Source organism: Falco rusticolus, chromosome 5 (assembly GCF_015220075.1).
Source record: "Falco rusticolus isolate bFalRus1 chromosome 5, bFalRus1.pri, whole genome shotgun sequence".
NCBI classification, from domain to species: Eukaryota; Metazoa; Chordata; class Aves; order Falconiformes; family Falconidae; genus Falco; species Falco rusticolus.
The window spans coordinates 74,475,665-74,487,555 of NC_051191.1; the positions used below are offsets into that span (position 1 = coordinate 74,475,665).

The following is an 11,891-nucleotide window of genomic DNA, read 5'->3' on the forward strand; positions in this document are numbered from 1 at the left end:
TGAACTTTTTTAATCCTTGGTTGCAGTTTTTGAAAGATTAGAAAATGTACTATTTCCAAACACCGCTTCCAATTTTTTTTCTGTGTTTGTATGCTTAAAGAAGATGGCTTTCAGTACTGATTACTCAATGCTGAGAATGAGAGAGTCCTTTTATCAGTCACATCTTCAGACTGTAGGTACAACCTTTCCGTAGTTCTACTTCAAAAAACAAGGATGAGACTACGAAGCACAAAATTACTGTGTCAGGGTTGTTTGTGTTGGAGTACAGCTGGCTTATTACATAACTGATGCTGTTGCACCGAGTCCTGAACTGTTGTAACATCAATAAGAGACCCACTTGACTGAGTCAGGCCAAAGGCTTTTACAGATTTATCCAACCTTTATTCACAAACAGGTAGGTGAACCGAGAGAAGGCTGAACCCTATCCTTGTTTTCATTTTGTGATGCAGATAACCAACTATTTGAACTGGGTCGTGAGGAATCTGGCTGATCTGGAGGTGCAGATGGGTGCAGTAAAAAAAGTACACAGCTTCCTGAACATGGAGTCGGAGAACTATGATGGCTACTTGGGTATTGCACTCTAATCTTTTGGGGGTTTAATGTGGTAATGTGAAAGCACAGTAGGCTTGATCATGCAAAATATGTAAGCCTCTCTGGCCAAAATCTGTTCTCATTGGCATGTAGGAACTCCCAGTGATCTGAGTGGCAAGGATAGCCAAAAGCAGCTGAGATGTGTAGCCCATGCTAGTTAACATAGGAAAAAAACCCTACCAAATGCCAGGGAGACAGAGCATGGCCCTGTGGTACACTCAGAGAAGAGCAGAGCAGTTATAAATGGGATGAACAAAACATACATATAGCTATTTAGAAAAAAAAAAAAAAAGTGATAAAAATTAGAAATGCGCCATCAGTCACGTGCTTCAAAATCTCTGATGTTTACAGCAAATGGGGACTACAGACAGGGTCTCCTTGGCAGTCAGACATCAGCAACTCTTCCCTGAACAGCACGTTGTGTTTGTACTCCACATATTTCAAATTGACTTTGGTTGATATTTTAGAAGTGCTTGAAGTGCAAGACCAAAAAGGCTCGCAGGTCAGCAAGCTTTCCTGGAAAGCCAAACCCCTTAGTCTGGAGGCAAAACCTGGCTGCGCATTTGCAAATCAGGATGAAATACGAGCTGTGATAATGTCAACAGCTCATGTTGTATGGCAGTAACAACATCCTTCCTTGCACTGCCCTTCCTGTGCCGGTTACTGGCCGAGGAACATGTTAACACTACGCTGACACTACATTTTTCTCTGCTCATTTGGCTTCTCCCTGTTTCATTGCCAAGAGCCACTTTAGCTTCTGCCCTCTTCTCATGTGTTGAGATCTGGAAGCTAAGTGCTAATGTGCCTGCCAGGCAGTTCCCAGCCTCCCTTGGCAGGGAACTGGGACTCCATTTCTCAAGTGGCTTCAAGGGAGGGTGTCCAAGCAGGAGAGATGGGGAAAGGGGAATGTCAGAAAGGGTGGCTCTCTGATAGCATTGATTTGCGGGGGTTTTCTCTGACTCTTTCAGATCCCTCTCAAGTCCCCAAAGACTGGCCTCAGGAGGGGGAAATCAAGATTGAAAATTTGTGTGTTCGATATGAAAACAACCTGAAGCCTGTTCTTAAGCATGTTAAGGCATACATCAAACCAGGACAAAAGGTATCGTGCCAAGCAATTGCCTATCATCCCCATACTGGAGCAGATCCTTCCATATTGTGTTTTCCTTTCTAAGGTGGCAGAAGAGCAAGAATAACAATAACTTGCAGTGAAAGCTGTATACACTGGTGGTCTTCTCTGAGCTCCCTGAGCAAGGGTCAAGAAACTTACACTGATGACATCTTATTCTTGGATGGGATCAGTTTTCCTTCTGAGAGTCCCACTTCTTTCCAAGCCCATCTCTCTTGCATAGAGTGAGCCTAGGTGGCCAGATGAGAGTAGATGAACACCAGACTGGAAACGAGTAAAAATGCAGTATCTCACATTTCAGTATACAGTGTCATTGGACTCCAGGTTAAAATGGTGAAGCTTCAAAAATGTTCCTGGGACAAGTCCTTATGATGCTAAGAAGCAGAAAAGAGGAGTGTGCTTGCTGTGCTATTTTGTTTTTTCACTGGTGTCTGCCACTGGCCATTTGGAAGAGACTTTCTATTCACCAGCAGGGCCATCCAGTCCAGCTTTCCCAAAAGGACTTCAAGTCTGATTTACAGCTTCCCTCTGTAAGTAACATCTTGCATTCTTTTGCAGGTTGGGATCTGTGGTCGTACTGGCAGCGGCAAGTCATCCCTGTCTTTGGCATTCTTCAGAATGGTGGACATATTTGATGGTTAGTTTTCACTGGAGTGTGTTGTCACTCCTGACCTGCTACCCCCTTATTTCTTCAGAAGAAGTGAGGAGACTTTTTGATAGTTTCTATCCTGGCTCTCTGGCTCAGAAGATACTTGATTAGAATCAGGCTTGTTATGCCTGATCCTTCAAAGTACAAAGTGTCCTGTTGTGAGTAGTGTTTCGTTCTTCCAGGAAATGTTACACACACATTATACTTCAAATTTTTTTTTCATTTTTTTGCGTATGCTCTGACAAAACAATAAGCCATTTTTGAGATAGGAAGAAAAAACATGCAACTCTCTGGAGCCTCTAAATTTCTCCCTGAAGAGTAACTGCATTAACTTATGATAGCTGTCAAAATATTAGCAGAATAGAAACTAGAACTCAGCAAGTCCATTCCCTTGATATTTATTTTTTATTTTATTTTATTTTATTTTATTATGGTTTCCCACAGCTACAGCAGAAACTTACTAAAGGTTTTGGAAACATTTTGCAGCAGCAAAACTCCTGCAGCATTTCACTCTCCCAGCCAACTGGCATGAACTGCTATGCAGCAATATGCACCCTGGCATTTATAATACATATATGTTTATTCACTCTTGTGTGAATACAGAAACCTACTGGAAAGCTATCTTTTTGTTTCAAAGATTTCCACTTTTCTAATTTAGCCATTGCACATGAAATGTTTGCTAGGGAAACCCCAGTAGAATGTGGGAGGATAAGTAAATCTGATGCAGCTAATACTTGCTTTTGTTGTGGTTCTGTGCCTATATGTAGCTATGGTAATATGTTTCTGATTCATGGCCAGGGTTCCTGGATATATAATAAATAGTGCAAACAAATAATAATTATGTTTGTGGCCAACTTGAAGTTTCCTTCTACTTTAATCTTCTTTCTGTATCTTTTCTTTGTCTCTTCCTTCTGTATCCCTGATTTTTTCCCAATAGAAATGCCCAAGTCTTTTCTAATCAAGCTCTGTTTATCCTTCGTGCACATCCATCTCTGTCTCAGACCTGTATTTGGCCTCTATGCTGGTCCACTTCTGGGAGTCCTGGCTCTAATAACAGCTATGTAACAAGATTTCATGTAACTTCATCAGAGCCAAGATTTCATTCATGTTGTCCATCTTGGTTCCTTATTCCACTTTTATTTCTTTAATTTTGTGTGTTCCATTTTATTCCCCTACTCTTGCCTCTTTCTGTGTTCTCTACTGTTTCCCTTGGCTTGCCCTCTGTTCAAATTACATCTCATTTCTCTTCTGTCTTGCTTGGGCACCCCTCATTATTTTCCTGGTTTCCCCACTTCTCTGTTAATTTACTTTTTCCCCTAGGTCTCCTCATCTGCTCCTTTCTTTTCCTGGAGCACCCTGGCTTCTAATAAAAATGCATTCCCCTATTCCCAAGGCATGCCATATTAATTTTTCTCTCCTTAGTCCACCTCACCTTCTGCTGTCTCTCATGTCCTCATTTGTGAATAAACGGACCTGCTTAAGTTTATGCAACCACCGATGTCTCATGCTGAAGTCTTATGACCCGATTCAGACTTTCTGAAAGTCTGAAAACAATTGGTCTTTGTGCCCTGCAGATGAAATCTTGGTTCCTCTGGCCATTTAATAAAAACACAAGACTACTGGTAGTCCAGCTAGGTGGGGATTAAGTCTTTCTTTGGAATAGGGCCACATAGAGTAACCTACAAAATGCAGTATCATGACGATAGGGAGAGACAGAAGAGGCATATAGGCACAGATATTACTCCATGTAGCTGCCAGTTCACGATGAGGTTCTCACTGTTGGGAGACAGAACTGATGAAGTTAGATACTTCACAGGGTGGAGTGCAGCTGCCCAGTGAAGTAATCCACAGGGAAACAGCAGAAGTGAGCCTGATGAAAATACCCCTTACCATATCCTCATTCCATTTACCCTGGCCCATCCCTTCCCCATAACACAGAGGAAGTTTCTGTGTCCAGGGAAAGTCAGTGGGGTCAGTAGTTCCTGGCTTTTGTTTGAGGATTCAAGGGAAGAGATTCCTTCTGCCTTTCTCACCATCTTCTACTTACAGAGCCGCCAACCAGTTTCTCTTGTGTTTCCCCCATCTCCCTTGCCTGAATATCAGCAGTTACCACACCCAACACATCATAAATCAGATTTTCAGATGAGATCCATATGCTCATTGACCTGAAGTAGTGACTAGAAAAGGAAAAATCCTATAACTTTCCTAAGTATCCCAGCTGTTGCAGCAACTTCTTGTTGGGGAATGAACTACTGGGTTAAGGAGTGATTAATGTGACTGCTTCCAGTAATCTTATGCTAGCAGAACAGTATGTGGCTAATTCACAACCAAATACGTAAATGAAGCTGTAGGAAGCAGCATGAATGGTATTAAAATGCCTTGGAGTAGGACACCCTTTTTGTTTTTCTGATCTGCGTCTTGATAAAAAGTTAATGCTACCCCATTCCTTCTAGAGTTCGAAGGATAGTTTTGGATCCTCATGTATGTATTGGAGATACATACATACATTATGCAAAGGAAGTTGTGCACAATCTCAAAGTGTAGATCTTCTGACACTGTTAAAGTCAAGGGGAACAGAGAAAGGCGCAGGAAATGGCTCATTACATCAGTTGCTCTTGTTCTCCCTCTCACTGTAAAGTTCAGGTTGCCCCATAATAAATCATCTTTCTGGTGCTATCATTAATCACATAGCATGGAAGGCATGTATTTCCTTTGGGGGCTGGGGGAGAAAGAGAGCAAGGCAACAGCGTCACTAATAAGCTGGCTTCCCTCTGGCTTGTGTTACTACACACCTTCACCTTGCCCAAGTTTATATGATAGTGCTGAGATCACAGAGGCACATCATCTGGAGCCCAGCCCAAACCAGCTGGTTTATCTTTCTGTCCACTACCTGCAGATCACGTGCTTTGTGCAATTCCTTCACATGTCTTCTGCATGTTGTTTTAAACAGGGAGGATAGTGATTGATGGAATAGACATCAGCAAATTGCCTCTTCATACTCTCCGTTCCCGACTCTCCATTATTCTCCAGGATCCAATATTGTTCAGTGGCTCCATCCGGTAGGTGTATACCAGCAGTGGGTGACAAGCAGCGTTGCGTGGTGTGTTTGTGATGGGCACTGGATGGGATGGAAAAGGGAAGGAACCTTTCTAGCTCTGTCCGATCTTTCTCCACGGTCTGTCCAAGGGATGTCAAGTGGCATACGCAATGCTAAAATGTTCCTTTGCAGAAGGCCTGGATGAACTGTCATTGCAGTAACAAGACTCCTGTTATGGGTTTTTTTGCAGCTTTAATTTGGATCCAGAATGCAAGTGCACTGATGATAGGCTCTGGGAAGCTTTGGAGATTGCTCAGTTGAAGAACATGGTCAAGTCATTGCCAGGAGGCCTTGGTATGTCTGAACCAAGTCTCTGGGAACATAGGCCAATAATGAAATTGTGAATGCATGAGCATGCACACATGTAAATAGATACATGGGATCTTACACACTGAACTATCATGTAGCAGTTAACAGGCACCTAATGAATGTTCTGTCTCTATGCTAGAGAGAATATTCCTACTAAAAAGCTGAAGAGTAGTCTGGTTTTCCACTCATTGCAGAAAAATCCTGCAGCACCTCAGCATCGTAGTGGGGTGACTAATCAGCAAAGAGTTAAAAAGGAGCCATTTTACCTTCACACCTTCAGCAGTCTGGCTCTGCCAGCAGAGCTGTAGCTTTTGTCTAGAACACTGACAGAGCATTTTCCTTAAAATTTCAGATCTGGTTCATGAAGGAAACTCACATAGTTCCTTCCATATTAAGTGTATTTCATTTTACGAAAATATTATCCTGCAGCCTACCAGATTTGCTAGCTATTTGTACCAACCATTTGCTTGATGATATAGTGTTCCTTTCCCAAGAAGCTATGCTTACTTTTCTTGCTATCATTCCATTCCAGTGTTCAGTCAACTTAATGGCTTTTACAGGGATTTTGCTTGACCTTGGAATAGGGCACAAGCAGGACTTTCATAGTGTCCACTCAAAGTCACTGGGTCCTGACTGCATGAACGTACAGCGTTTAAGTGGCACAACATTCAGAATAACTAATTTTATTACAGATGCAATGGTCACAGAAGGAGGAGAGAACTTCAGTGTAGGGCAAAGGCAGCTCTTCTGCCTGGCCCGAGCCTTTGTCCGCAAGAGTAGCATTCTCATCATGGATGAAGCCACAGCATCTATTGACATGGCCACAGTAAGTATAGCAAGTAGCACCATCAATGCATGGATCTACTAGGATAAGAGGCATCTTCCCTAAAAGTCAACCATGAGATCTCTTTAGCAGGAAAAAATGACAGCTTTTTTGCTTTTCTCTTGTGTTTGGTTTCAGCTGTTGATGTTGATGTATTTTGGGGACTGATGCCTATGGTGAGGGGAAAAAAGGCATAATGAAATGTTTTAGAAAATCCCTGCTTTCATAGGTGTGGCATTTCGTTACTGAGAATCTGGTGTGCAGATCAGAGATAGTATGGAATATGATCCCCTCTCCTATGTGCCTGAAGACATATGAATTCAAATGTAAAAAGATGAAGTAACTAAGTAAGCCTTTTCCTTTGATAGGAAAACATTTTGCAGAAGGTTGTGATGACTGCCTTTGCAGACCGCACAGTTGTAACAATAGCAGTAAGTATTGATGCCAGCAAATGCTCTCTTTCCCTGTTCCTCACGCAGTTAATCTTGCCTTTCACCAGTTAAACATCACTCTATAAAACTAAAAAAATTAACAAAATAAAATTAAAACACAAGGTCAGAATATTCCCAGACACTACAAAAGGTCAAGACCCATACTATCAACCTGAAATTTTGCAGTAAATGCTATCTTGCTATCAAGTGGGACAAACTAAAACACTTAGATCTGCAGAAGGATTTCACAGGGAACTTCAGCATCGACACTGTCTCCAAGAAAATTTGAAGTCATTCTCACAAAAAAAATGAAGCCAAACCCATGGGTTAAACCATTATTGAAACTTGTGTCAAAACCTAGATTTTAATTTTGCCTCTACAGTGTCTACAATCATGCCATGAATTTATACAAGGAAATGAGATTTCAAAACCTTTTTGAGTGGTTTCTCAAGTTGGATTATCTTTGCTCTCTTTCAGAATAAAAAGTTGGGTTTATGATTTTTATCATAAATTAACTGGAATCAATGGGAATTGCTCAAATATTAATATCTGTTCAACTATGCATTTATGATATTTTTTCCCATTTTCCTGTGATTTCTAGTGCCCAAAAGTTCCATATATCTGTGCATACGTATACGTGCATACACATGCACATACATATGGTGGATACCATTAAGAATAGTTCCACCTTGTGACAGCAGGTTTACTCAACAAACAGATGTTTTATCCACAAGATAAATATGCGTTTCAACAGCTGCTTCATTTGCATTGTCTGGAATCCAGTCCTGCGGTTAGAGATTAGTTATGCCTCCTGGACTCTGGTTTCAAGTCTGTCAGTGACGAGTTTGTGTCAGGCAAACCACTTAACCCAGCTCATTTGCAATAGGCTCTAGGATTCTTGGATGTGTAAATGCTGAAGATGCTAGTGGTAAGCATGTTCTCCTTCAGTTACATGTTGTTCAAATTTTCAGTATTGTCCTTCTGACTGGAATCTCACTTTTCTACTGCTTTGCCTTTCCAAAGTCAGTGTTTCAAACAAAATAGCACACATTATTATTTATATATATATATATAAATAAAATATTATTTAGCTTTCCTCACAGGGCTGGCTTCATTTTCTTCCTGTCTTCATTCATGGCTGATCCTTCCTTCACCCACCTGTTTTTCTTTTCTTTTTTCCAGCATCGCGTATCTCACATCTTGGATGCCAATATTATCCTCGTCCTTTCTGAGGGCTTTCTAGTTGAATGTGACACTGCCTCAAACTTACTCCTCAAAGAGGACGGCCTGTTCACCACTTTGGTGAAGACTAACAAGTAGACTCTCTCAGTCCACACTGTTCATGAGACCTCTGGCTCTTTGGTAGCTATTTTTACCTCTTTAGTTTCCTTTCACTCTGCTTCCTTTCTACTGTACAGCTTCTGAGATGACAGTGCAAGAAGGTGTTTATTGTGTGGTTCCTGGGTTTGTTTTAACTTCACGACTATGCTAATCATATTTAACTAACGCTTAGACATGCAGCTAACATTGAATCTAGCATGTCAAAGGCATCCACCTCATAAAGTAATCCCTCACTTTCAGCCAGCATAGACACTTTTGGGGTGCGTCTTGTCTATACCTGACTGGCTGTATTCGTGTGGCATTGAAATCGAACTCAGCCTGGTTGCATCCCTGTTGCCTGTGGGGCTAAACTATTGCCTGTAGCACACTCAGATTTAATCTCAGAGGGAACCAATTCATTGACAGAAGGAGACAGCCCAGGAGTGCCCTAAGACAGATGCAGAGTAGGCAGTCGGGGTACAGAGACCAAGGAGCGGCACGGGATGCTAAGCCACCTGACAACGCAGGCATACCCAGGATGTTTCTTACCTATATCTCCTAAAGGGGAAGATGTATTTCAGTGATGCTGTAGGATTTATTCTGACAGCTGTGCTACCCGTAAGGGCAACTGGCAGACTGAAAGTGACGTGCAGGCTTAAGTATTTTTGGGCTTGGCAGCAGAGGCTGTGAAGTAATTGGAGATCTCTTCAGATGAAAGATCTAGTACAAGCACCTACCCCAAACGCCGCTGTAAACAAGGATAGACTTTCACCAACTCGGAATGCCCTGCATTAGGCCCATTAATGAACTGCAGGGAGGATTATCATAATGGAAACTTTTGTATGCTTTTCTTTATGGCAGCATCGAGTTCACACCATCCTAACTGCAGACCTGGTCATCGTCATGAAGAGAGGAAACATTCTAGAATATGATACGCCTGAGAACCTACTCTCTCAAGAAGACGGCATATTTGCATCATTTGTCCGGGCTGACATGTGAAGAATTGCATGATGCATTTTAATAGCTTATTTTTAAACAAATGAAATGCAAATATTTTCTATTCAATGTAACATCACTTTTATCTTTTTTTTTTTAGAGCTTCTTCACACTTCCATCTTCCAAAATAATAAAACCTATTGCAATACATGTATGCCTCAAAGCAATACAAATGTCACTTCATTCAAAATCTATTAAACTTCACACACACTCACATACGCACACACAAAGGAAGAGGTTTTTATTTCCTGGAAATCTGGCATTTCCCTTAAACTTTTTAGTGACTTTATTTTCTTTTATAGAGAGCCAAACAATGCACCGTTCTTATAAACTGCATATCTTATGCTGGAACCAGCAATCAAATTGTGCCATTTGTTAAGGAAACGAGAGATCCCCAGAAGCATTCTGTCCCCAGAGGGAAAAAAGAAAAAAAACAACAAATCCAAACCTATAACGCTTGGGGCAATCTGCTGCATTCCAAAGGCATAAATGTTGCTCTCCAAGTCATAGTGGAGGAGCAGTAAAAGAGGGAAAGGAATGTCATCAGAAATAAGGAAATTCTTTCTGTCCTCCACTTTCGTTAGCACACTGCAGTTGTCACAATACTATTTTTCAGTGCAGTGGTGGCTTATCCCTACAGTCAGTTCCTAAATCCGTATTTGTCCTGAAGAATTTCTTCAGTCAAAGATGCCAATCATCCTATAATTATGCATGCTTTGATACACTTGTAGAAGAATTTTGTACAGTATCTTAAGTCTTTGCATTAAAAGTAATCTGAATTTATAAACTTGATATTAGCCAATCTTTTAAATGTCCACTAAAATATTCTACTTAAAATGGCATGTAATTGGCCAGCCACTAAGTTTTTTGTCTGTCTTTAGTCCTTCACATTATATTTTATCCTGGGACAACCTTTCTTTTCCTTTACATATTTTTGGTATCTCTCTAAATCAGATCTAGTTCGAGAAGGTATGATTTTCAAATTATTACTATATCTTCAAGAATTTAGGTGAATTTAGAATCATATTTACATCATACAGGTTTGAAAAGATTGCCTGCACTTGATAAACACATATGGCTAGATTCTGAACCATGACAACTGCACAATGCACAGCAAACTTCCAGGAGTTTCCCAGACATGCTTCCAAAGGCGCAGCTCGAGGCACCTGCTTCACTAGTAGTATTCAATGGGATTCTATTCATCTACTATTAGAAGATTTAGGAACAACACGAGCTGCACGTAAGGCTATTTCCAGTGGTATTGAAAAAAGCACAGTATTTGGCAAAAAAAAAAAAATGCTGTGAATTTTGGAGAAGTTGTAGGACTTATAATTGGGATTACATTTAGTCTGGTAGTGTAAAAATGATACAGTGCTTTATCTTTTTTGTTGTTGTTGGTTTTTTCCATCCTGATTATTGGAAATAAAAGCTCTGTGACACAACTTCCCCCAAAAAACCCCGTCTTGAACATTTTATGAGGGGAAGTACTACTGCAATTTCCTTGTCTACTGCTATGAAATGTTTTTGCTCATTTCTGGATTAACTCCCTGTGTTGACCTTTGTCATACAAAGAAAAAAAAAATCAAGCAGATGTTTACAGCAGAAGCACATGTTGTTACACAGATTTCAGAGCCAAAAGGCCAAAATCATTCTTGATTTAATTTCATTGTCTTCAGTGAAAAGCTAATTGAATTCATTACTGTCAGTCAGTATGAAGTACAAATAACTGTATATCTGTGTATCTTTGACGGTGATGCAATCCTGATTTATTTTAAGTGATGCCAGTGAGATCCTGGTTCCCACTACATCAAATGGCTACTGTGGGCCTGGTATCTTGTAGTACTTACAAGGGGCCAATAATTGGTACCTCTTTCTCCTTACATTTGTCCCAGAGATATTACAGGTGTAAGAAGCACCTTCTTTGCTCATCCATCCCTCTGGAGCTATAGAACTTAACACCGCTGTTTAAATATGTAGAAAAGAAAATATATTATGGGATGAGAAAAACTTACCAGCATGTTCCATTAATTTTAATGGAGGTGTGCAGGAATATTGGCCCTAGTATTATATTAACCATGGTCTAAGCATTTGATGATTGTTGTAGCATTTCCCACAGCTGCCTAGCAGGTTTAAAAGCATGATTCAGTTCCTGAAGCAATTAATCCTACTCGACATACACAGATCCCAAGAGAGATAGCAAACATAAACCAACTGCTGTAGACACAGCAGATGATCTCGTGTTATAGCCACTGTACATACGATGTTATATACTCACCAAGGGCTTGGGCTGAACTTTGGTTTTTTGTGTTTTTCTCTCATGGAGGAGGGTGTTCCCAACAGTCATACAGCTGTTTTGTTACTAAGAAGAGTGCAGAAGGGACAAAGTATTTTAAACAAATTTATTTTAATTTCACGTAGAGGTCTTAACGTGTCCCCTTTAGGAGCGGTTTCCTTAGGCTGTGGTGCATGCATGGTAAAGGAAACATCAGCCTGGACATTTTGCTTCTTTGACTCTTGTCACACTATCTCTTCTGCCCGCAAACCTTTAT

At 40.7% G+C, this 11,891-nt stretch overlaps 1 protein-coding gene across 9 annotated transcripts in view; it reads left to right on the top strand.

Annotated features, from left to right (window-relative positions):
* The window catches only part of ABCC9 (ATP binding cassette subfamily C member 9), a 74,127-nt gene extending 64,348 nt beyond the window's left edge, over positions 1 to 9,779 (top strand). For 7 of the 9 annotated variants that reach the window (XM_037389616.1, XM_037389621.1, XM_037389624.1 and 4 more), the window contains 8 exons: positions 450 to 570; positions 1,560 to 1,690; positions 2,276 to 2,354; positions 5,317 to 5,425; positions 5,654 to 5,757; positions 6,465 to 6,598; positions 6,964 to 7,026; positions 9,208 to 9,779. In XM_037389616.1, coding sequence (XP_037245513.1) covers positions 450 to 570; positions 1,560 to 1,690; positions 2,276 to 2,354; positions 5,317 to 5,425; positions 5,654 to 5,757; positions 6,465 to 6,598; positions 6,964 to 7,026; positions 9,208 to 9,345 — 879 coding nt within the window. In that variant the 3' untranslated portion in view covers positions 9,346 to 9,779. Of the gene's footprint in view, positions 1 to 449; positions 571 to 1,559; positions 1,691 to 2,275; positions 2,355 to 5,316; positions 5,426 to 5,653; positions 5,758 to 6,464; positions 6,599 to 6,963; positions 7,027 to 8,208; positions 8,389 to 9,207 lie in introns of all 9 variants that reach the window. The other 2 variants (XM_037389620.1, XM_037389626.1) reach the window with 1 other exon arrangement.
* The last annotated feature ends 2,112 nt before the right edge of the window (positions 9,780 to 11,891 follow it).